Here is a 26,798-nt window from a genome sequence, read left to right as displayed (position 1 = left end):
GAAAGGCTGCTATAAGGTTTTCCTGGAGACACGGCAGGGGGGTTGTAACTATGTGATCTTTAAGGTCCCTTCTAACCCAAACCATTCTGTGATCATCTAACAGTTTGATTAGGTAATTCTGAAGTTTCTGTTAATGGTGTAGTGGCTGGGTGCAGGTAAGGGTCAAGGTCTCAAGCATGAGACATTCAAATAACGTAGAAACAGCTGGAAAACACTAGCTTTGTGTATTCGTATGTAGCTGTCAAAAAACTGTAACTCCTGTTTTAGGATATTTACCAATAAATATAGTAGTATTTACCTGAATGTGAGATGAAGCTGTATTAGAGTTGGTTAAGGAAATGCCAATTTTCAGTTATCTGTAATAGTTCAGGATGATGTGGATGGTGTATCTATGTAGTAGGTTGACCCTGGCCAGCAATTAAGCATTCTACAGCTACTTGCTCACTTCTTCCTGCCATAGGGCAGGAGAGTTGGTAAAAAAACTCAACCAAACAAAAAAACAACCAACACAGCCCCAACCAAGTGGTGCAAAGGCAACATTCATCACCCCTTGCAAGCAGACTGATGCAGTCAGTCTCTGAGCAAAGACTAACTCCGAAGTTTGTATTGCACAGCATGATGTTGCATGGCATGGATTATCCCTGTGGTTAACTCGTCAGCTGTCCCCTCCAACCTCTCTCCCACTCTCAGCCAACTTATTGTGGTGGCAGAGTGAGAAACAGAGGCGGCCTTCACACTGTACAAGCACTGTTCAGCAGCAGCTAAAACACTGATGTATCATCAGCATTGGTTAACACAGTTTAACACAGCACCAATATGGGCTGCTATGAAGCAGGTTAACTTTATCTGAGCCAGACCCAGTACATCTGCTTAGCATCTAATTAGCCATTAATTCTGTGTCATGTCAAGCTTCTCTGCTGCCCACAGTGCATCAGGGTGGCTATGCAGTTTCTGGACTCTTCTGTGGTCCTGAAAAGAGTGCAGCTGCTTTGTGTTGGCAAATGCTGAGCAATTGGCACCTGGATGTCCATTTCATCAGTGTGTTCCTTGAAGCTAAATGGACTGGTACTGCTGTTAATTCCAGACTGAGTATTGACCAAAATGTAATGAAACTACCTTGTGTTACATGAGCAAATCTTGATTGTTTTCTGGTTTTTGGTTTTTTTTTTTTTTTGCCTGATACGTGGACTGAAAGTGGAGTACCCTGCCCTTCCCATTAGAAGTCATGAGGAATGACTGTTAGCTGTTCTTAAGTGTGATGACCTAGGTTTAAACTAAGCTGATGCTTTTATGATTGCAGAGCTAAAAAAATGTTTTAATGATTTTTTATCATTTGTGTTCTATGACTTCAAGTGTAGTATGAGGAAACATCAATATTGCTATCCCTGTTTTGTTCTCATTGTGTACAGTTCTGGTGTTCTCAACATAAAAAGGACATGGAACTGTTGGAACAAGTCCAGAGGAGGAGGGCCACGAGGATGATCAGGGGACTGGAGCACCTCCTGTATGAAGATAGGCTGAAGATAGGCATGGAGACCTCATAGCAGCCTTCCAATATCTGAAGGGGTCCTACAAGGGTGCTGGGGATGGACTCTTCATTAGGGACTGTAGTCATAGGAGAAGGGGTAACGGGTTCAAACTTAAACAGGGGAAGTTTAGGTTGGATATAAGGAAGAAGTTCTTTACTGTGAAGGTGGTGAGGTTGCCCAGGGAAGCTGTGAATGCTCCATCACTAGTGGTGTCTAAGGCCAGGCTGGACAGAGCCTTGGTTGACATGGTTTAGTGTGAGATGTCCATGCCCATGGCAGGGGGGTTGGAACTAGGTGATCTTAAGGTCCTTTCCAACCCGAACTATTCTATTATTCTATGTCCTACCGCTTTCTTTCCGCTCATACATTAGTAAATAGGTTTTGATAGGGTCAGACCCTTTCATCTCTAGACTTGACAGCTGCCTTTTAAGTTCATTGACAAGTTTTCATCCATGAATTCTGCAAGCTTGACTGTTGTATTTGCAGTGCCCTGCAATGCGAGTAGGCTATTAGAGATCTGATAAGGCTGTCCTGCATTTACAGCTGGATGAGTCTGTCTGTGCCTTGCACAGAGGACTGCAGGCTGCTGTGAGGCATAATGCTGCTTACGTAAGGAAGGAATGGTTTGGGAGTGCTCTAATTTTCTCTTCCTCCTTCCACATTGAGTTGTCATCAGTGGCTTATAGCAGAGAGCACCTGCTTGCTGGCTGAAGGCCTGAGGTCAAGTTTTAATGGAGGTTCTATCACAGAAATCTGTAGCTGAGTTGACCTGAAGCTCGATTGCTGCTGCTCTGTGAGGGACAATTAATTTGAAAAGACATTGAAGGTTGTAACAATAAGAATATTTAAAGAAGTCCACCTTTAAACTGAAAGTTTATTATCACTGATAGGTACTTTGCAAATCTGATTCTGGTATTTTTAGGCACTTTGGACAAACTCTAAAAATACGGACAAAATGTATGTTTGATGGTGCATATTGAGCTAAGTGCTCCCTGTTTAGTTTGATTGTATTGATACTGGGCCATCTCTCTCAAACTGTGATAGAATAGGGTTGATTTATGTTGCAACTAGCCACACATGGCTGGTTGCAACATAAACAAAAATAACATTAAAAAAAGGACTTGCACTGTTTTCGTGGAGTTAATAAATGGCAGTGTTTTAAACTTTGCAGCTGTTTAGTGAGGTTTATAATTTGTTTTAATGTGCAGACCTGAAAGAATCACTTGTATTTCAGGGGACTTGTATCAGTTACTCTGATATTAATTTTGTGTTTTCTGTGTGTATGTTTGTTTATGGATGTCAGTAAGTAGCTTTTCTCTAATAAGATCATGCCAGTTTTTCCAAGTGTTTTTGTTAACATTTTATCTATTAATCATTTAATGTATTCTCTTACTAAAACCTTAAACTTCCAATTTTCTGTTGTTGACTTGCATGGCATTCTGTTAGTTTATTAACAGTAAATGACAGTAAACTTGTGTTTTCATCTGGCCAGCGTGTATCTGACAATAGATTGCTTAATCTGTGTACCTAGTATTTATATTTTTGTGAGAGTATAGGCACCATGTTAGCTATTTATGGTAGGGTTGCTAGTCTGATAAATGATGAATTGTGACCATTGAAAGCAATGTCACATATGTCTGTATTTTTATTTTGTTTCCTTTAGGTACACAAGGAATGTTTAGAGTTGATTTTTTAATTAACAAATTTTTCAGTGCATTTAAAAGTGCATGATCCATAGCCCACTGCCAGCCTTTTGAGCTGGCATCATCTGCATGCTTTTGGGGATTTACAAATATTGGTCTTTAAGATAGGTTCAGCATTTTGCAGTGCTTGGCTTGTTTCATAATCCAAGCCAATGCATCTAAAAGCATTTTTTCTGTGATAAAAGATGATTGTACAACTGTATTGTATTGCTGATTTCCCTGAAATAGGGTAATGCACGTTATTACCTTGATTTGTTATGATATAGAAATATCAGTGTAAATAATATCTTCATCTGGTTATTAAGTCTTCTAATAAAAAGCTTTGTCAAACGGATATTTCATTTGTACATTAAAATGAAGATGACGCAGGGCAAGCTTCATGAGTTTGTGACACCTATTTGAAGTCAAAATACGGCTCACTTTCTACTTTTTTAATTGACAATGTCTTTCCTGATTTTTCTGTCCTCCCAATTCCAAACACAAGGTAACAGTTTAGTCCTTGCTGGTATCCAGTTGCTTGATTTCAGTAGGGATATTATTCTGAATACTTTCCTTGTTACTAGAAGAATAAAATAGTAAGTCACTTCCTGCATCTTTCTAATAAAAAGGAGCTGTGCAACTCACATAAATACCCAGTATTTGGCTGGTAATAGAGGATCAGAGTATTTTAGTGAGAATGCAAGTGAAAAAAGATTATAGTCTCATCTTTCCCTTAAGCTATTTCAGACACAGTGTTAATGAGTTAATTAATTTGTGTTTTATTTTAATCTGCATTAGATCTCAATCCTACTCTCTGAATGAAACAATTGAACTTTCAGAACTGTTAAAAATCTAAAATGGATGTGGTTTTCTATTCATACTGGCTATAACTACTTGGAACAGTCTTCAGCCTGATCTTTCAATACTTGAGTTTTTGAAGATTTCTGGAATTAACCTAAACTGAGGTCAAGCTGGACCTTAAGAGTCCAGTTGCTGATTCTAGGGTCTGTTTGCAACTCCCACACATCTATCTTTCACTCTTAAACAGTACAAAAGATAGGACCAAAAAGCATAAGTTTTGGCTTTGGAGATAGTTACAAAGACTTTTCTTTGAAAGAATAATGCTTAAGATGTTACAGATGTAAGCAATGAATTTTCTGAGTGTGTGCCTTCTTTAGAGGCCTTCAGGGAGGCGGAAAGTCTTGCAGCTCAGGGATTATGATCACATATGAGCTAGTCTTGGGAAACTCCTGACACTTCAGTATGGGATGTGATGTGCTCAGCTCCTCATTGCTCAAAGTTTAGGCTAATTTTTCTGTTCTTTCCTATGAGATATTTTAAGATTATGCTTTTGTTACCCCTTTCTGTTTATTTTAGTGGTGATGATTTCCTTCTATTTAAAGAAAAACTAAAATACCTTCTTGCTGCATATCTCTGCATCAGGCGGTATGATTTCATACACTTAGAGTCAACAAATTCTTTTTAACGTCACAGGAATGTTTGCTTTTTCATTAACATATTGGCAATTTAAACTCCTTTTTGAATTGCAGAAGAAAAATCATAGCCTGTAGATTAATTAGTATTGCAGTTGATGCAGATATGATACACATTTTAATAAAAATCATATATATAGAAATATTATTGAACTAAAAAGCAAATAATTTGATAATATTATTCAGACACTAGTAAGCATGTGGCTTTTTCTGTCTCCATTTGTAGAAAAGTTAGCACCTTCGATTATTTCAAAGTTACTCTTCTGCTATTCAGTTGCTTAGTTTTTGTTTTATTTTCTGGTGGCTTTTATCTTGAGAGTGAAGATTTAAAGATGATAATCTCTTTGGTGCATGGAGAAGGCTTAAAGACCATTCTAAAGTCATGGATTGGATCATTCTTCAGTTGTCAATTTAAAGTGAGAGGTCAGGCCTTCATGGGGTTGAACAATTTACTCCTTTTACTAGGGGATAGGAAAGCTGCTTGCGGTACATTTTCATATAGCCTGAGTACTGGGGTGAATTTTTCTTTCGTTTCTCTTGTCATGGCAGTATTTACAGAAACTGATTTTACACCCTTTATTTGGGTATATTTGTCATAAGGATGCTTAAAGAACAGTGTCTTGTAATTAAAGCTGTGCTTCTCAGCTTTTGAAGAGATGTGACCATTTCAGGGATGTGATGTTAGTGTCTGCATATATTGTCAATTTACAACTGAGAGTCCTGTAATGCATCCTAAAGGATAGAGTAGGTTCAGTTTATACATATTAAAGATCTATGATATTTATGCAGAGTATTTTGATCTAACAGAAAGATGTATAACTACACTTTGCAAAGCAGAAGTTGTGGTCAGGACGCAACATACTGACTTTTTTTTTTTTTTTTCTTGTAAATGGTGTATTGAATGAAACAGACCTTTGAGGTAGGTGCAGTACTGAACAGAGATACTATATGAATCATAATCTTTGGTTTCCCTTGAGGAAATGTAAACAGGATGCTGTGAACTTCTAGTTGTGGTGTTACTTCCTATATCTAGTTCTTACATACATGCTGAGGAGTACTGGCTTTATTAAAGGGAAACATCAGGCCTATCTAGAAACCAGATTTCTAGATATTAAAATCAGCCTTCCCTTTTTTTGAATCCTTTTGCATTCTGTTGATGCACTTGTTGAGTTGTGGCAGTGTTTGAATGCTGTGTATTTTCTCTTTAGTGTCTTTAGTGTGAAGCACAAGGCAATCATTTTTTGTTTTCATTCTGTTGATATTGCTTTGAATGATTTTACCTATTTTAACCCCTCCTGCCAACTGCTTTTCTTAAGGTTTGTCTTAAAGGAACATTCATTCCGTAGTAATACAGTATCTTCTCCAAGTGTAAAATCTGTTTAACTGATTTTTATTAATGTTTTCCTAATATCCTAAATATTTATAGGACTGAGTTCAGCCATTTGAGCAAGAAGATACAGAAGCTTGCAACTGGTATATCAGAAGTTGTGTGATACCGTAGGAGTTCAAAGCTAGAAAATTATATGCGCTTAGACTGGGTCTATTAAAAAAAACTTTTTCTCACTGAATTCGTTTTTATGCAGTTTTGACTTGCAGTTTATTGCATCTCAGGTGTTTGAAACATGGGTGTTGGTTTTACAACTGTAAAGTCAACTTATAAAGTTTTACATTGCCAGAAGCAGAAGAAAGAAAAAATGCCAATATTTTTCTTTAAGAAAAAGAGAGAAAGGAGCAGGAGAGGGCAGAAAACCCCTGACAGTATCTTATTCATACCTAGTGTATTTGGCAACACTTTATTTTGTTGCGTAAACACTTGATGGGTGTTTATGAAGCACAAGAATTACTTTCAAATTACTAGGAAAAGGTGATTATTTATCTTCTTAGTGACTGACAGAGGGATGGGTATATTCTGTTGATTCTGTGTCAATGGAAGCAGTATTGTTTATATTTGAGATTTTCAAGGTCCTGTGAAGTTAGAATCTTGTATACGTCAGAATCTTACAGGAGTTTGAATAGTTTCTGCTTCAAGGAATTCTGTTTTTTTGCAGTAAATTATAAGTAAATGAAATGTGAGTTAATCCAAATGCTTTGATGATTGTTTTGTAGATGATGCTCTGACACCGAATACAGAGAACAGTAATTTTCCCTACCAAGTATCAAACTTCCGTAAGTGTGAGATTTGTTTGTTGTCTTTTCAAAAAGAGACCCAGTTCCAGCGCCATATGAGGGATCATGAGCAAAATGACAAGGTATGAACTTTAGTAGATACTAACTTAGAAAATAGTGTATATTGGTGTTCTTGTATACTGACAAGTAAAGCTAACACAAGACGTTATTTTCAGTTGTTTTTAATCACGATCACTAGTAATTATTACTTGGGGACCTCAGAGTTTTACATTTTATGAAGTTTCTTCTTCATGTTTCCTTTGAGACAGGACCTTACTTTGATACCATTTAGTTACACTGTTGTTTCCTGTTCAGTAATTTTTAATTATAGCAGTTTTCTTTGATTTATAAAATATTCAGGTAGATGGGAAAATGTATGAGTTTTATTGAATTTGCAAACTGATGCTACACATTAGCAATAGAAAGAAAATAATGCTTATGTTGGTTAGCTGTGGACCCTGTTAGTCTCTTACAGATGTTCTCAGTTATGTCAAGCAACCTAATCTAGGGTGTATGAATTGGTAGATTAATGTCATCAATTTAGTTGCTTAAAAATCAAATTTGGGAAAGACTAGACTGACTTTGTAAATTAAGCTTTTTGCCACAGGTTTCATCTGTAATCAGAAGCATTTAATTTCTGTTCTTTGCTTTCTATTTCACAAAGCTATAACTACATGTGAAGAAAAAATTATTTTATTGCTGTTTGAGGTAGCTGTAGATACAGATTAATTTTTCCTAGGTGTAGGACTTTGAGATGATAGTTTATGTATAGAAAGAATTCGTTACACAAGTTTCAGTGTTGTAAAGTTGATACATGAACAATGGAAGTCGGTATTGTTAAAACCATGCTATTGCATACTTGTCTAAGAGCCTTCATATCTAAAAGCAAAGGAGCTCTTAAAGAATGAAAACTGTGCAGATAGCAACTGAAGAGCAATCAATCCTAGCATAAACTAAGCTGTTTGCTGGTTTGATTATTAATTTTGCTTAAGAAGAGTTCATGATCTCAGTTAAAATAGGAAAATTTGGTTCTGTCTCTTGCTCATTCTTCTCTCCTGCTAACTGCAGTCTTCTCAGACAGTCTCAGTTTTGAGTCTCTGCTTTCTTTAATACCCCTGCCTTCTTTCCCCACATGCTCTTGGAATGCTGTGTTTGCATTTCCTGTAGAGATGCAAAGATAAACTAATTTTGGTATTATTAGAGATCATAATCATATGTGGACACTTGATTTTGCTCTTATTTTAAACATTTTGATTTCTGTGGTTTTATGTGTCAGCTAGGGTATATGTAACTTACGGGAATATTAATTTTTTTCTTTATTTTTGTGGTTTTAACAGCCTCACCGATGTGACCAATGTCCAATGTCATTTAATGTTGAATTCAACTTGACACTTCATAAATGTACTCACAATGGTGAAGATCCTACGTGTCCTGTATGCAACAAGAAATTCTCCAGAGTAGCCAGTCTGAAAGCTCATATAATGCTGCATGAGAAAGAAGAGGTAATTCATTAAAGCTCATAATTTAAATTTTGAAAAGACATGTCATATAGGTAAAGGATGAAGTACAACCATTATGCTTTAGATTGGAGGACTGAATAAATGGACTTATTTAGAAAAAATAAAAACTTAGTGGGAAGTCTGTTTTAATAATAGTAGCAGAAATTAACATACTGAATATAAGCAGGTGTTCCCATCCAGTTTTTACTAAGAAAGAGATTCTGTGCACATGTGATAGATGTATCACACATGACCGTTAACTAATTAATTACAGATACTTTAAAAGCAATTGCTGTGACATGATGTACTGCGTGTAATAGTCCAGGTAATTATTTTTAATGGCAGATTTCATAGTGAGACACTCTCACGATCTATTTCTTGCATCATGAAGCTGGTTCTCTCATCTAGAACTCCCACCCCTTTTTTTGAGTGGTTGTTTTGCTTGAGAAGACTTCTTGTTCCTTTCCCTCTCACGATTCATTTTCAGTTTTTACAAGGCATTGGTTAAATTCTTAGCCGTTAATGCATACTAGTATTTTGCACACTTTATATTCATTACCGCATTACTGTAGTTGCCAGAGTTGATTGTACCGCAAAAAATACCAAGCTTTCAATCAGGTAATTACCTCTTCCTCCTGTGAAAGCTTTCTTAAAATTGCACTTTGCATTGGTGAACTGGAGCCAAGTTCAGTATATGCTTTCATTGCCAGACTTTAATCATAACAATTTTATGTTTCTCCATACCAACTGCAGACAGTTTGCAGCAGTTTTGACCATTAGGTTTGGGATGGTAGGCCTGCTTGTATTTTTCCCTGAACCAGGCAGGAAGTGCCATTTATAGAGAATATATTCCTTTAGTCTTGCTACCAGTTTACCTTCTATCACATAATAACAACCGAGATGAGATGAGGGGAGGACTAGAGTGCAGTTTTGTTGCATTTTAATTTATTTATAATGATACATAGCTCAATGGGTGTTTATTCAGGAAACTTGATTTATGAGTTGCTAAAAACATGATAATAAGGAAGCTGAGCATCAAGAAGGATACCTAAGAGTGAGTTTTTAGTATACATTTCTATGACCAAGTGGGGTTTTTTCACCCACTTTAGCAGGTATGATTTTGATACTCAGTGCCAATGTCAAGGATAGGTTATATGCTGCATTCCAGTGCAAAATTGAGTCTGCAGCTTTAAAATGTAATTTATAAAAATATGAACACTTTCAACTGCTAATGAACCTGTTCTTATAATGCCCTGTATTTCTGTGATAAACTAGAGATGAATGTCGCAATTCACAGTGGACTGCAGGGATGACTTTTCCCATACGTAGGCACAGGGAGAACTGGAATTTGAACTTGAAGGAGAGTATCTTGACAACAGCAGTTGCTGTCATTCAGGATTTTTTTTTTTTTATAATGTGCAGGATAAGTAGTTAGTTATCTATGGAGTACATTCTCCCTCCTGTTCACTGTTCTTACTTTTGCTGTTAGAAGGATAAAAATCTGAAAATACAGTAAAGATACATACTCATTTGGGGAACATATATAGTGGTTGAGGAGATCGCTGCACAAAACTGATGTTTGGATAACTTTAGACTTGTTTTGTGCTGCATCAGCCAGGTTTATGTACAGATGATTGCAGAAGGGCAATAACAATAAACTAGGTGTATTGGCTTCTTAGAGCTATCCAGGTAGATTTGGAAAAGTATGCCTGTCTGTTGAAATGCAGGTTTTTGTGATTGCTTACTTCTGTGAGAGGTTCTAGAAGGAATTTTTCTGGGCTATTGAAATCAAGCTTGCAAAAGACTTTTCTCCTCATGTTCTTTGGTAATTTGTGATAAACTGCTGTAACAGGAAAAGGGATAAACTGTTGTAACAAAAAAATACCACATTTGAAACTCCTCACTTTAAGAAGTCATGAAAACCATACCTTGTTTAAATATGCCCAGCCTTGTAGATGATTCTTGATTTTTGTCCATTTCCTCCATGAAAACAGACAGTGATATCCACTGCTGCTTTTTGGCCTAGCGAGGCAGGAATGCTAAATAAAATAGAAAAAAAAATTAATTGATTGCATTGAAACTGCTAATAAGTCTTCTTTCTCCATGAGCATGAGGTTTTCTTGGGCTTTGGGAAAACCTTGACTTGTTGAAAAAGATAAAACTGGCATTTGGTTGATATAAAGTGAAAATTCCATTACTATAAAATCCTGTTGGGGGGGCTTTTTGTTTTGTTGTTTGTTTTTTTTTAAGAATGTTCACTGTGTATGATTTCTGCTGTCTTATAATTCAGGAGCAATGGTCTTAAAGTGCAAATTAAAATTTTTTGCAGATGGTAGGAGTCATTGATACTAAACAGCTGAAGATAGTGAGTTCCAAAGTGTTCTTTTAGATACTGCATTTAATAGGATAAAAATAGTTAATACAGCAGAATTAGTATTTCTGAGTTTGGGAATTTTAAGTATTATACAACAATATATCAGCCCATTTTGTTTAATGTTGGAATGTGGGTTTAACTATAGTGAGGTTAACAGTGTGCAGTTACTTGTTCTGTGTGTGGCGGTGGATATTTTGTTTGCTTGCTTGAGGCCAAAAAAACAAATTTGATGCTGCCTATTCTAGAGAGCAGCTATTGTGCTTGATACATTGCTGTGTTTTGGTGCAGTTTTTCTGTTTTATTATGACTCTGCTTTCCCACAGCAAATTCCACAGTAACAAATAAAAATACATAGACTTCCGTTGTCTGAAATACTTCTTGAGCTATTCTTCCTTTGTGGAAGTAGCTTAGTAGAATGGAGTAGCAACTTAATGTCATAGATACGTGTGTCTGAAAAATGCTGAGAAGCAATTGACAAACTCTCAGTTTTGTTGTCCATGAGCTTGGTATAGTATGTGTTGATACTTTTTCACCACTTGCACGAAAAGATTGTCATAAACCAGATTTGTTGTACAAGAACAATATTTTTCAATGAGAAGTATTCTTATTCAGATTTAAATATAGACCCCTGAAAAGAAAGTAATATTTATTTGTAGTCCCACACTGTAACGAGTCCAGTAATAATGATCTCTAGGTTAGATCAAGCAAGCAATTTTTGGGGTAGTGTTTCATTTCATTGGAGTACCTCAGATGTTTTGTCTGGCGATACTGCAGAATTTTTGTTTCTTTCAGACTTACGGAACAAAATCATTGTCAAAGCATTTTAACAATAGTACCACATACCTTTGGTCCTCTTGATTAAGATATTCTTGTCAATATCTTTATTTAAATGAACACTTTGGCATTCTTTTTCCTCTCATCAAGAAGGAAAAAAATGGGAGGAGGATAAAAAATTTGCAGTGATAATCACAATTACTGAAAAATGAACAGAAACGAAAGGTGTCTGAAGTAACTTACACACACCAGTAAGGAGCATGTAACAAATGCATTGCCAAAGAGATGGTGAATATTTTTAGACATTTAATCTTAACTTTCTGTTTAGGTTTTGTAAAGTAAAGATACACTGAGAAATAAAACTAATGGTTTTGAAAAGCAAAGTGAAGTAAAATAATTGCAGAGCTTTGTTTTCATTGAAACAGTATTTGACTTTGATTCTTCCTCTGATTTTCAGAGGAATGGAAATGCTTTTGCATCAAACATTTTAGAGTATAGCTTCCATTCTAAATGGCATGGAATACTAATGTAACTGGAAAGTGATATGTTTAACACTGCTGTAAAATTAATGGGTTGAAGAGATATCTGTCAAAAACATTATGTGTCCCTATTTATTTCTGTCATCTTTTCTGTGAAGGTAGTTCAAGAAAACTCAGTAGTAACTGTGGTGGGATTACTGTTAAAAAGTGACAATCTGTATAATTTAACTAGGAAAGTGTAAAATGCCTGAATCTACAGTTAAGCTAGTTTGGGTTAGGAAGTAGTATTTTTTACAAACGTTTGTCGGCCATAGTGTAATGGCATTGAGATAATTTGCTGTATCTTGAACTAGCCTTCTAAGGAAATAGGGAATAGTGATTATGGTAGTGAACTACTTGTTTCTGAATTTCTGTGGAGTTTCTTAAAATATTAAATATTACCATAAGCTTGTAATGATTATTGTTCATGATTTATATTATGGGTCTCAAAAGTCTTTTTTTTTTTTTTCTTGTATACTTCTGTTGCTGCTTGCTTCCAGCTGCTAGTGTCCATAGAAGGATACATTCATCTACTTGATGAACAAAGCTTGTGCGTGCATACTGCTATTTGAGAATCTTTCAAAAAATCTGTCTCTCTTACCTTTCAGAACCTTATCTGTTCAGAGTGTGGAGATGAATTTACGTTACAGAGTCAGCTTTCCATACACATGGAAGAACATCGTCAAGAATTGGCAGGCAGTAGGATCCACAGCTGCAAGTCTTGCAAAAAGGAATTTGAAACCTCCTCACAGTTAAAGGAGCATATGAAAACTCACTATAAAATCAGGTGACAATCATGGGATTTTAACAAAATGAGCAGATGTTTTTTGTTTGGGTTTTTTTTTATGGTGATAGCTGGGAAAGGCTGGAGTAGCATTTCCAGTCAGCCAAGTGCCATGATCTGTGCAGATCTCTTCTTTTCTTTGATGTGCTGTTATGAAATGGCATTTGTTTTTCAAAACCTTGCTAAAAGTAGGTGCTATTTTTAGAGGCCTTTTTTTGTTTGTTTTTCTTCCCTTCTGCTTTTGTATTTAGGCACCCATACTAAGCATAATTCCATCTGCTACCTGTCTGTAAATACAGGTTAAGTTTTTCTGATCCAAAGTGATAGCTAAGTGTGTAAAGCTGAAAAAGCACAAAATGGAGGGGAAAAAAAGAGGCCTAATAAATGCTATTGTTATTTTTTGTGAATATTTGTTGTGTCCTTCAGCTTTCTAGTTTACTTTAAGGAAAGTGAAATTTACTTTTAAGTTGAAGAAGAAAGAAACTTCTATTGCTATTGGTTAAGTTTATACATTAAGAAAAGCTAAAGTTTTGACAGGTGATCTCTCTTTTAATCTTCACTCTATTTCTGTAAAAACAGATGTGAAAAATATGTGTTTAAAAAATTAAAAATGTTGGCTGTTCCAAATTCCTTTTATTAGCAGATGATACAGGTTTTAAGAGCTTAATAATTGTGTTCCAGAAGGTTTAATAATACATTGGTGTAGATTTCCATTTACAAAACAAACAGTGAGGGTTTGAAGTACCAGGTTAGTTTGTATTGAAGTATATAAATGTATAATATTACACACAGAAAACATTCATGTTGTGGACATCTGTGTAAGTTAGAATGAATAGATAAAGAATGGAGGAGTGAGTATAATATAATATGATGGCTGTGATTTTGAGAGAGCATTATCATAGAATCATAGAATGGTTTGATTTGGAAGGGACCTTAAAGCTCATCTAGTTCCAACCCTCTGCCATGGGCAGGGACACCTTCCACTAGACCGGCTTGCTCAAAGCCCCATTGTGCCTGGGCTTGCATGCATTCCACATTCTGACATAAATGTGATCTAAGTGCTCCTTGATCATTTGTTTATCTTTATTTTTCTAAACATGGATTATTTCTGGATTCAGAGCCTCTTTAGATGAGATTCCCCTTATTCATCAGTGCAGATGTAGAAACATGTTGCATTTGTATTCAATATTGTCCATAATGGTGCTTTGCTGTCCATTTGCCAGCAATACCAGTACAACCCATGTATGTGACCCAAGTTAATGAATTGTGCAAGTGTTCCTGCTCCACTTCATCATGAAGCTACTGTAGCTCAAACCTTCTGTGTTTCAGCAGAAATTATTTTGAAAGGAAAAACATGGAAATTCTGATTTTTTTATTATTTTTTTTCTGACACAATCTGTTGTTATTGCTGAATGTGAAAAGATGAATTGATGAATTATGAAAAGTTAATGTTTGCTCTAACTTGTTTGACTGTACATAGTATATTTAAAGTTCAGAGACATAATTTGGTTCCTGCTTTTCGATGTACAATAAGCTTCAGAAACTTTTTGGTATTTCAAATTATGAAGAATGTTGTTCCCTTAGAGTGTTTTTCGCAGAGTGGTTGCCCTTCCTAGAAAGGTATTTTTTCTGTCTCTGAATCTGAATGGAAAACTATTAGGAAGTTATAATTTAAATTTAATAATCTACCTTTTGCTAAAAAGAAAATGGTCATTATAACTCTAAGTGATGAAATACTAGAGAAGGTGATCTGATCTTCAACGGCTGTCCCTACAATGGCCTAAACTGGATATTATTTCCTTTAATAAAGTGCCTCAGCTATAGTTGAAACATACGTTGTTGCTCGCCAAAGAGCATGTTCTGACAATCAGGCTGATCTAGATCTGTCCTGAGGTGGCAAGAATGAGTTGTGACACCTGTGCTGTTCTATATCTCCTTTTCTTCAATCTTCAGTCGACTTTACTCTGGATACTTCCGTAAATTTTAGCAGTTAGAATTAATATGTAAAATACATTACTCGCGCTCTGTGCTCACTCTGCTAGAATATAAAGAAGTTTAAAAATTCATGTATTATTTGTTTGAAGTAATTTGAAGGGAAAATGTGCTGTCCTTTAAACATATACTGAATATCTATGTTCTCTTAGTGTAGAAATATGCAACATTTGAGCAGAAGTTTAATGATTTCCTGTTATGCGCAGACTGTTGCTTCCCTGTTATTTTTTATGCTGTTATACCAACTTGTGTTTCAAAGTGGTCATGTAGGTTGCACATCTGCTCAGCATTAGCTAATTCTTTTGGTTGTTCAGAAAAGCACCAAGTATTAAATTTGTGTAATTTCAGTTAGTTTTAAGCAGTACTGACAAGCTGGATTACTGTGTAGGTGTAGATACTTGGGCACTGTGGAAAATGTGGGGTGCTCTAGATACCATATTGGCTTGCCCACTGCCTTCTGGTTTCTGCTTGTTTAGCTGAGTTGTGATGATCTGCAGCTTTTTTTAAAATCCTTTTTTCAGGCATCAAATCAGTTGTTGTTTTTCCCCATAGCTGTTGATGTTTTTCAGCAGACATTTAAGCTAATTAGTTTGATCTGTAGAGAAATTAATTTTTAGAATGTATATAATCTGTTTTTATGTGGAGGTTGATTTATATTTGAGGGGCAGTTGTGAATCATAGAATCACAGAATCAGCTAGGTTAGAAAAGACCTTTTAAGTCCAACCATTATCCTAGGACTGGCAAGTCCACCACTAAGCCCTGTCACTGAGGGCCTCATCTGCATGGTCTTTGAACACTTCCAGGGACAGTGATTCCACCACTTCCCTGAGAAACTTGTTCCAATGTCTGATCACCCTTTTGGTGAAGATACTTTTCATAATATCCGGTCGAAACGTCCCCTAGCTTGAGGCCGTTACCTCTTGTATTTGGGTTGTTAAATTCTTGTAATGAGCTAACAAGAACACATTGTCTTCATATTCTAAGGCCAGGTTGGATGAGGCTTTGTGCAGCCTGGTCTAGTGGGAGGTTTCCCTGCTTATGGCAGGGGGGTCAAAACTAGGTGATCTTTAAGGTTCCTTCCAACCTAAACCATTGTATGATTCTATGAAAGTCTTGCCATGTTCAGGCAAAACAAATGGAGTTTCACAGAGTTAAGTTCTCAGCAGAATAATAAAGTCGCTGTATTCTGTTTAGCAGAATTCACAGTCAGAATGTCTCTAGAGAATTTCTAAGATATATTGATTTTATTACAGAAATAACAAATTCTTGGTGCTTACAGTTACTTAGAAAAGTTCTGTTTCTGTTGTTCTTTTTGTATCATTAAAGGGCTTGGTTTTTAACTGTTGCAGCTGATACTGTATATTGTCATCAAATTTACACTGTATGTTAAAAAATGATGGGGTAAAATAATCTTTTCAAAATAGTGTTTAAGATTATTTTATGTAAGTTCCTTTTTTTGTTATTGCTTTAAAATGACAGGGTATCAAATACCAGATCTTATAACAGAAACATTGACAGAAGTGGGTTTACCTATTCCTGTCCTCACTGTGGAAAGACGTTCCAGAAACCAAGTCAGTTAACACGTCATGTTAGGATACACACAGGTAAGACTGTGGAAGGAATTGTTTTAGTTTGCATTTGTTTTACCAAATTCAGTTAACCTGTGAAATGCTTATTTTTCTCCCTGTCTGGACTTGAAATAGTATTAATGCATTTGGCTCATTAAATGCTGTTACCTGTTGGTTAAAAACAACTTTTATGTAATTCCTTTGCTTCGGAAATACACATGCTCTTAAAATTTCCAAATGAATACCATTAGAAGCAGTTGAAAAAACAATAATAAGTACTTTATAGGTTTCAGTTGTTACAGAATACCAGTTTTGGTACTTAAAGTTTCAATGGGTTCTAAAGTTAGAATCTCTAGATAAGGGCCTGTCAGCTACTCTAAATAAGGTCTTACATATTTTACAGAACAGGTTCTAAAATTTACAGTTCACAAAAGAGCAGAAGTACATGGACACAAACACTACTTTTAACATAGTCACCTTGATTTTGTTTCTTGATTGATTTAAAGTTACTACCGTATATATATATTGTGTACTTTTAACTGCCATTTTCAGGATGTCCAGAGTGAACTTGGGAGGTGGTAAGCCTAGATTGTAATTTTGGTATTTGAAGAAGTTCAGACGACTGTTCAAATTTGTAGAATGAATAGGAAATGGATTTTGCTAAATTGCTGTAATAAAAATATGCCTGTTTAACCCTAAAACCATTGAAATAACTGAAAAATGCCGACAATAAAATAATATAAAAGTCTTTGAAGTGTACAGAGGACTGTGAGAATAGTTCTCATGTTGCAACCAGCTATACATAGCGTAGCAGGATTTTGGCTTTAAGCAGAACAAAACCACCTTTGGAGATGCTCCAGTGATGTGCGGTATGTGTGTGTTTTTCGTCTTGTGAATAAATTGTTGTTTGTCTAGTTTTTAGCTAATTCAGGTAGTCAATTTTGTAAGTGTGTGATGTTGTTTGTGTTAGTAGTCTGCTGTTCAGTGAATCATAGAATCATAGAATAGAATCATAGAATAGTTAGGGTTGGAAAGGACCTTAAGATCATGTAGTTCCAACCCCCCTGCCATGGGTAGTAGTGTGATGAATTGCCAAGAATGACTGTTTACCAAGGAAGAAAAAAAAATTCTATTGCATGACTGTTTCTTAAGAATCTTCTCTAAGTTTTATAGATCCAGTTATAGAACAGTAACACAAGAGGTCACCATTGTACCTGCTTTAAAACTTGCCTCAAAGTAATATCTCAAAGAAGTAATTGAAACTTAAGTTTCTTATTTTAGAGTCTTGTTGCTATTTGATACATTGTTTTAGCTTGTTCTAGTCAGAATTAAAGAAACCAGATCATGGTTGCTTGAGGACACTTTTCTAAAGCTCAAAAAGTTCAAGGGCATTTGTAATTATTTTGAAGAATAAAAATACATTTGTCTGTTGGAAACCAGAGACAGAAAATGTAGTCTGTATCTGCACATGATGGTAGGTCATTTTAAGCTCTAAGTAGCTAGTGAATACTCATTTAATTTGTGAAGCATGTTATTACTCTCTATCTGCAGACAATATGTCTGGCGTCTAATTGCTTGAGGTACTGTAAAATATGTAGGAATGAAGAACTCTGCTTTAAAGAATTTAGAATACTTAAGTCTGTAATTGTTAAAAGAGCATGTCAGTGCTACACATACATTACATTAGTGTCTTAATTGCCATACTTTTTGCACATAGCTATTAATTTCAAGCACACCGTTTGGGGAAAAAATTAAGTCTCAGGGATTGCAAATCCTTTATTAATAATTAAGTAATGAACTCCCCTTTCCCCTCCCAAATATGTATGTTACTAAGTTATACTTGAGAACTAGAGAAATTCCACATTTCCACAGTAGAATTATAATTTTATAATGACATTTACTTAGGCAAACTTGACCTGAAGCAATTCTTCTATGTGTCCACCAGAAGCTATTAGTGGAAGCTAAGCTTTTTACCTATGAAAGCCCAGTAGGGATTTTGACACTTTATTTCAAGAAGATTTAAATCAATGTTTTGTATCTAAATCTGTAATTAAAAATATGCTGTTCATGCCTGCAGACCTTAAAGCATCTTCAAAAGCCATAAGCAACAGAACAGAAAATCAGAGTTGATGCTATATGCTTATCTATTTCAAAAAGCAGCTGCTTTTATTTAAAACAATGTGACTTTAATTAAGAAATAATAATCTTATACTTGATGTAATTACAGCTATGTAATTAGAAGTCATAAAAATATTCATTAAAACTGCTTTAGTGTGCATAATATTTACCACATGCTAGTACTTACTGGTGTAGCAGACATAATGTACAGCATGCTGATAGCGGTTTTGCTACAGAAATGTGCAAAAGCAAGTATTTTCCAGGTCCTGGAGTTACCCACGCCTAAACTATTTCATTAAGGGAAAAAAAAAAAAAAAAAAAAAGAGTACTGCTGAGTTCACAGGAGTAAATTAACACATGGTTGTGAGAAACTGAGCTTTGTTCTTTGTGTGTTTGAAATATGTAGTTTTGTAATATGTTTATGCAGTTCTGTTATGTTTTATCGCCTAAAATTCCTTTGTGGAGATTTTCATGCTTAATATGTTAATGTACAGGGAACTCGTAAGTGTGCACAGCACTGAGAACACCAAATCAGGAAATAGTGACAGCATTCCTGTGACAGTATTGCCTAGTTGTTCTTTAATGTTTAGTAGCAATATGAACATTCGGAGTTTTAAAGTTATTTTCTGAGTAGGGCTGTACAGTGATTTTTATGAGAAAAAAATTATTGCATATTTTCCATAGGAGATTGCAAAGAATGAACGGCTATTTATTGGGGAGTGGGAACCATAGGCCATCTTTTCCAGTGTTGCTGTAAGACTTTTTGATTTTAGACTAAATAAAATGTTAAATTTTTGACTGTTAGTTATTTAGTACTGTCCATTCCACCCTCTGGTCCTCCATTTGTTTCCATGCAGTTTGATGAGATTTGATGTAAAAGAATGACATACGTGGGTTTGGCTTTTCTTCTCTTTTTTTCCCTTTTCCTCCAGTGGTTTTGGATAGCAACTTCTGAGATCGTCCAAACCACAAGTTGAGTGAAGCAGTTCTAAATAATTGTTTCATACAGATTTAAATTTGTTTCATCAATTTTAGCTGATAATCATCAGCTAAGTCGTAAAACTGTTTCACAAAGCTTCATCAGAGTAGATGCTGACATTGGTGGTTGAGGTACAAAAACACCCAATAACCTATGTTTCTGAGTTTGTATGTGTGTACTTGCAGGTAATTGTATGAAATATTCTAGCTGATACAATTTTTTCATTTAGATACAGGTGACTGCTAACGTTTACTTAAAAGCACCTTACCGCACATCCTTTTTCCTCTCAGGTGAAAGACCTTTCAAATGCAGTGAATGTGGAAAAGCCTTTAACCAGAAGGGGGCATTGCAGACCCATATGATCAAGCACACTGGCGAAAAACCCCATGCTTGTGCCTTTTGTCCTGCAGCCTTTTCTCAGAAAGGCAATCTTCAGTCACACATACAGAGAGTTCATTCAGAGGTAAATACAATTATTCATAAAGTGGTTGGTGCTGATATACTTTTTATTTCATTTTCAGTATTTAAATTGTCCTATTTTCTGTTCCTATTGCTCTCTGGTGCTTTCTGTAGCCAGTATGGATTTACTGCTATAGTATAGATTCTAGTTTGTTGGTTTTACCTGCAAGCTTTCCTAAAATAGCTCAATCTGAATAAAAGTATATTAAGGATAGCTAGAAAAAGCTTCATTTACCATTGTCTTTTCAATACATTGATTAAGAAATGATTAGTGGGTATAGGTATATAAAAACATATGTGTCAGTCTTGGGAGAATGAGGGCTAGAATCAGATGAAAGTAAGGCAAAAGCAGCAAAGCAGAAAATGGTGAAAAATTTCAAGGCCAAACAGCAAACCACTAACTCCATCATAGAGGACCCTTGCAATTTGTCTTTGAAGTACATATCTTGCAGCCTTTTTCAGAGGTTTTTCAGTTACAGGAAGAAAATTACAAAATAAGATAAAAAACGTTGTCTCAGACCTCTTTATGCTGATTTTTTTTCTTCTTTGTGACAGACAATTTTTAAGATTCAGAAGGTGCTGCTGTGATAATGTAATATCATCTTCTGAGCAACATTGGCTATGCAACTTTGTTCATTCATTTCCTTGATGACTTTAGTGATGTGTGCTTGGAAATACCCACAGAAAGAGACCTAGTTTTGATTCGGAAGGTTTGAAGTGATAGATGCAGCGTTGGTTTTTTTTTTTTTACCTGCATGCAGAATATCATCTCTGCTCTCACTTTTTCCCCTGAGATTTGCTTTCTTGTTTTCCATTTTTGTTTTCTGTCAATAAATCTTATTTATTGGATTTTTTTATTAAGGATCCTTCTAGTGTGTTAGTTCCTTAATTTTAGGACATGTCTTATTAGTATGACTTAGTGGTTTGCATTATGCTTAGTTCTATTAAATGATATGTTTGTATTTCATATAGCTTTGTGCGACTAGTCTTCTATCACAATCTATGGTAGCTTTTGCTACATAGATTAACCAACATTAATAGTTTGCATTGATTTTTTTCAATATTATAAGATTGTTGGAGAACAAGCAAAAAATATTTTCACTTTTTTCTCTGTTACTGTTATAAAAAAAAAAAAAAACAAAACCATGGGATAGGGGATTTTAAATAAATGCTACTTCTTGATCACATCCTGTTCTGTGTTTCATGTTCCTAAGCCTGCATTTTAGGTACTGTTTTGGATCATTTGTTGATTTTTATTTTTTTTCCCTATAATTTTTTTTTTTTTATTTATTTCTTGCTGTGTCACTGTTTCCTTGAAGACTGCATGCACAACTCCTAATTCTTCATTTTTTTCCTGAGGCAGTCACAAAATAACATTACAGGTGATGATGAAGTAGGTTGATTCTCACTTTGTGTATTAGTGTTTAGTTGTACCAGTTTTTTATTAGCTGATACCTTTTTCTGAAAGTCTTGTTACCAGTTTAAACTGCTGTCAGAAAATAAAAAATTCTGTACCATACTCTAAGCAATACAGCATGTTTTCCTTAGCTTTTCGTTCTCTGTGTATTGAAAGTACTGCAACAGATCTTACTGCTATGTGATAGACTGAGGATGAGAGGGAAGTGAGGATGGTTGTAATCTGCAAATTTAGCTGCTTTAGCTGTCTCAACAGGTTGTCTTAGAAGTCCAAACCAGGTTGCTGCCAATTGCTCTGTGTTCAAATTCAGTTCTCTGTGTTGTTTTTTTTGACCCAAGAAATTGATTTTATTTTCCTATTGGAAATTTTTAAAAAAATACTTTTGCAAAAGTGAACAAGAGAAAGCCAAACTTTGAAGAGCAACTCTCTGCGCTTTTCATCTTCCTATTTCTAGACTTCCATTTTTATTATGTATGATGCTTTGCTTTCAGGCACATCTTAATTGATAAAGTTGCATTTCAGTTTTGTTTCTAAGTGTGTAACAGCAGGAAATTTTAAGGAGGGAAAAGTCTGAGGCCTCATTTGCCAGATGACTTGTCTTGTTCTCTCGCGCTTCCTACTGTTGAGAAGTGGTAATAGAAAATGACAGTCATGCACATAGATTACAGTTGACTTGATACATGAGAGATATCAAACTAATTCCATAACTGGATATCAGAAACTATTTTAGCTCTTATAATCCCATAGTATACTTAGTATATGGATAAATAATGTAAACCATATATAGTAGAGGTAGGGAAAATTTACTTGATTTTTTTTTGTTTGTTTGTTCGTTTTATTGAAGGTGAAGAATGGGCCTACGTACAACTGTACAGAATGCAGCTGTGTCTTCAAAAGCTTGGGTAGTTTAAATACACATATCAGCAAGATGCACATGGGTGGTCCACAGAATTCTGTGAGTGCTTCAACAGATGTATCTCATGTTACAGCGGTAAGCATTGCTTGCTATAGTGTGGAAATGCCTTTAAGAGTTTAATTAGATCTATATCTCAATTCCAGTAATTCTTCTGTTAGGTTAGAACTGAAAGACCTGTTGCTGTCTTTCATCTTTTTAAAGTTTTGTGTCATTTCTGGAATTGATGGGTGTGATTAAATATTGGCAGAATGTAAACTGGCTAAGCATATGCGAGAAAGCATTTGCTGTTTGAGAGTCTGGTTAAAAAAATGTAAAATTAATTCTACGACTAAGTGAAATATAATTCTGGTGCTTACAGACTGTGTGGGGAGGAAAGGTTTCTTCCTCAGGTGACAAATAATTGGGAAGTTTTACTGAACAATTAAATCTAGAACTTACTCAAATAATTCAGATTTAGAACTATTTAAATCATTCAGATTTAGAACTATTCAAATGAACTACTTTTCAGAAATTAGTTGTTTATACAATTCTAGTCAATGGAAACACATAATGGTTTCTTCTTCTGACTATTTCTGGTAACTTGTTTTAAATGTTAGCTTCTTATTTGACAGATCATAAAGGAAAAAGCTTTCTTGGAAGCACTGAATATTTTTCTTTCTTTACCAAGATAACAGAAGGAGCTAAAATTCAGAAAACACTTCTGGTTTCATAAGACTGATTTATTTTTTGAGCCAGTGCATAATTAATATATCATACTACTTCTTTTTCTTTGAAGAAAACTACCTTTTCTGTCTTTATTCCACTATATTTTGCAAAATTTCCAGTTTCTGTGATTTAATAATGTTCAGTGGATTACAAGTAATATCAGACTTTGAAGAGGAGGGTTAAAATTTAAAGTTTCAACTTCATTTTTCAGCTGTATTATTGTAAAAACAAGTGCCTGTTTTTTTATAAGGCAGATGCTGTTTGTTTCTTCAGGTTAATTAAAAAAAAATAAAAAAGAATATGTCCTGTGTGCTTGCAAGAACATACAATCTGCATCTTTTTGTACATTTCTACGTTCCCAAGCCTAATCTTAAAAGCAGGATGGAAAAAAATTCCTTCATACTACTTCATGTTTGCTTACCCTGGCCAGCTCTATTTTTCTTGGATTGTTTTGTTTAAATATTTGGCATTTGCATTGTTTATTGGCATTACAGCAGTGACTTGTTATGAACTTTGCTGCATGCATACTTCTCTGCTTGCATCAGAGGGGAAAAGTAAAGAATACCTCCCTATACTAGTATAAGCAAAGTGGAAGGAAAAAATAATCTGTCTAAAAACATAGGCTAAGAAGTTTAACAAGGAAGAACAAAGATAATAACTGGCACGCCAATTGCCTATTAAGAGTATTATGCTTTTCATTTTTAATTTTATATCTGAAACTGGAGGTATTTAGTAATTTTTATTGCTATAGAAAGATGGTGCGTTTTTAGGTTAGCACTGAAGTTCTTAGATGAGAACTGACTTCTTCATTCTGCTCAAAACTTGCAGGTCTACTTTAACAACAAATCTCAGTATGATAATTCTGTTCTGAAGTTTAAGGTCAGACTCTGCTATTCCTTGCTATGTACCTGGGGATAAACAATGAGTATGCCCTTAATAAAAATACTTCCCAAAAGTTGAAGTCTCCTGAAGTGCTGTGCTACCAAAGAATGTATTCTTTTGTTATACATGAGTACATCTTTCTCTCCCTAGTCTCCATACTGTGCGAAAATGAACTGTGCTACTTTTGTGTGTGACATTAGCCATGTTTTTCTTTTTTTCTTTTTTTTTTTTTTTTTTTGGTGTGTATGTGGAAAAAAGAAAACTTTCTTTTCATTTCTTTGTAGGACTCTGTCACCCAGCCTTTAGCAACATCCCCCGCTAATCTTTTGCAACCTGTTGATAACAAATGGAAGAATGTAAGTGCAGAGTTTTTGTCATATTTTGTCAAGCCTAAAAGTGGGAGAAACTTTGTAAACTTTAACATGGTGAAAAAGTATATGCAACAGTCCTCTGTGATAAGTTGGTCAGCTGATACATGGAAGGCAAGCTTATTTGTGAATGCATCTGGTTATTTAGCAATGGAACAGGTCTTGAATGGATTGTATTCCCTCTTTTGTTATACACTCATGCTTTTGCATATAATTCTGTTCATTAGCTCTTGAAAGTGAAGTCAAATTGCTGATATGAACTAATTAATTGCTAATATTTTCTGTATTATATAAATAAATAGTTATACTATGTTGCTTATTAGATTTTTAAAAATATTAAAAACAGCTGTTCTTCAGAAGCAGTTTATTTTAAGCGGATCTTCATTTTTTCATTTTTTTTAACCAGTTGGAATAATTTTCCTTTGCTGAAGAGTGGTATGAGAAGTGATGCCTGTTTTTTGGTGGGGGGAGCTGTGTTATGTGTCTGTGAAAGCACAGGTCTGAAAAGAAGTTAATCATTAACTTAGGATATACTTTATTGAAAGTATACTGGAGTAAATGTAACATATATTCCTAAATAATGAAGCTTTAGAAAATTATGATCTTCATATAGTTGTGGCAAGTTCATGTTCTAGAAGGAGAGGAGCTTGCCTAGAATGCAGTCTGTCAATTCATATTGATCTCTTAGAAATTACTCTTTTAAAAGAAGTATGATTTAATACTTAACTATAGTGAATAGTATGTAAGTTCAAGTTTTGCATTTGTCATTTGACTTTGTTTTGTGTGTGGTAGTTTGTATGCAAAAGCTGTCCAGTAAATCAAGTTTCGTAGAGGAACCATGTTGTTCCTTAGGAGTCAAGAGGATGGGTTTTTTTTGTTTGTTTGGGGTTTGTTGGTTGGTTTTTTCGTTTGTTTGTTTTGTTTGTTTTGGTTTTGTTTCATTGAATCTGAATATTGAAATGAGTCTCCTGTGTCAGTGTGTTGTGTTGTGTGGTTCCAGTTTGGAGCAACAGATCCCATTACCTACTCTTACCAGACTCTTGCTCACCAAGTGAGAGAACTGCTTTAGTTCCATCCGTAGTAGTAGTGTCTTCAAAAATGTTTCATCTCCAGAGCATGACTTAGTAACTGCTAAGCCACCGAGCAGTTTAACTCTGATCCTTTACAGAGTCAGTGTCAGCATAGATGTGGTGGATTTAGGAAACCAAGCATGGTTTGCTAGTCTAGCAGTTAAGAACAGAAACCTGAACTCTCCTTCCACTTGCTAGGGTACCTTCTATTTTTACAGTAGTAACTATATACTGTAACCCATATGGGAATCTAGTGGAAAAGGAAAGTATGCCATCACATCAAAACTAATGCAGACAGACGTCCATGCTAAGGTGAATCAGCAGCAATTTTGTTACATGTTTTCAGATATTCCTTCTTTGATGTACTATCTGCTTGTTTCCATGCCTTCAGATACACAGCCTGCTTGTTGATGTGCAGTTGCTGTTCATTTGTTGAGCACTTGCTTCATTAACAGGTTTTTTCTTCCTGCTAAATGCTGGAAGAATCTTGCAGATATCTAGTGTAGGCTTCTGACTCTACTAAAGAGCTTCCTTCAGTTCTGTTTCAGGAAAATACATGATCTCTATCAAGAGCTGTTACACTCTTTAGCAAAACACTTTGCTTCATTTCCTGTTTACTGCAATGAAAATGGCATATAGTGTATTTTATTTTGTAAACCACATATTGAAATGTTTATAGCACTTTTGCAAAATTGGAATCTGAAGAAGTGGAGTCTTTCCATCTGTTATGCTTGTGAGGTGAAAAAAAAAGTAATGGTTAAATTGGTAAAATAGCAAGTGCTATTCTCATGTGCGTGCAAGAGAAATGAGATAAGGGTTTGTTTTATATCATCTCAGGAGAAGGCATTAACAATACTTCATCAAATTTGCAGGACCTAACTAAGTTAAACTAATTTTTCTTAACCATTCTTGAATACAGTGTCAGTGTCATTTTAACTGTCCAGTGTAATTTATCAGTATAGGACAATCTCAGGGGAGTTTTCAGATTGGAAGAAATATGTACATGAAGTCTAAGATTATTCCTTGTTAAAAACTATCTAAAAGAAGATAGTGTTTTATATATATATATGTGCATGCCTGGAAGTGATTATTTTTAGAAAAGAGAAGTGAATATTAGAAGCAAATATCCAATGTGCTCTAAGGAAAAGAATTATGGAGCTAGCCATTACGTATTTCTGTTTTCTGCAGTAAAATAAATTATTGAAAGCATTTGTTTCAGTAACGGCATACTTATGCAGTCTATTTGTTATAAGAAAAAGAAATTTAGGAATGAAGGAGAACAGAAAGAGTCTGTATGTTTGCTTTTAAACAGAAGTACCCAGGCTTTTTGTCACTTCTTCATTTCTTCATAATTGTTACTAAGGTAGCCTCAGATAAAATCATCAAATCAAAGATTACGAAATTTAACTGTTAGACTTCAAGGTGCTTTTAGTATTTTGACCCATGCCACGTGTATTTAAAGTTTTAGAGTATAAAGAGATTCTTCCAAAGCTAAGAGATTTAG

At 35.0% G+C, this 26,798-nt stretch overlaps 1 protein-coding gene across 1 annotated transcript in view; it reads left to right on the top strand.

Moving 5' to 3' along the window:
- Nucleotides 1-26,798, top strand: part of ZNF236 (zinc finger protein 236) — a 72,441-nt gene that overhangs the window by 5,779 nt on the left and 39,864 nt on the right. The window contains exons 2-8 of the mRNA XM_065667867.1: nucleotides 6,811-6,953; nucleotides 8,208-8,372; nucleotides 12,644-12,822; nucleotides 16,292-16,416; nucleotides 19,768-19,940; nucleotides 22,198-22,344; nucleotides 24,141-24,212. Of these exons, the coding sequence (XP_065523939.1) occupies nucleotides 6,811-6,953; nucleotides 8,208-8,372; nucleotides 12,644-12,822; nucleotides 16,292-16,416; nucleotides 19,768-19,940; nucleotides 22,198-22,344; nucleotides 24,141-24,212 (1,004 nt within the window). The remainder of the gene's footprint in view (nucleotides 1-6,810; nucleotides 6,954-8,207; nucleotides 8,373-12,643; nucleotides 12,823-16,291; nucleotides 16,417-19,767; nucleotides 19,941-22,197; nucleotides 22,345-24,140; nucleotides 24,213-26,798) is intronic.

Source organism: Lathamus discolor, chromosome 2 (assembly GCF_037157495.1).
Source record: "Lathamus discolor isolate bLatDis1 chromosome 2, bLatDis1.hap1, whole genome shotgun sequence".
Taxonomy (NCBI): domain Eukaryota; kingdom Metazoa; phylum Chordata; class Aves; order Psittaciformes; family Psittacidae; genus Lathamus; species Lathamus discolor.
This window is presented reverse-complemented; position numbering and strand designations above follow the sequence as displayed.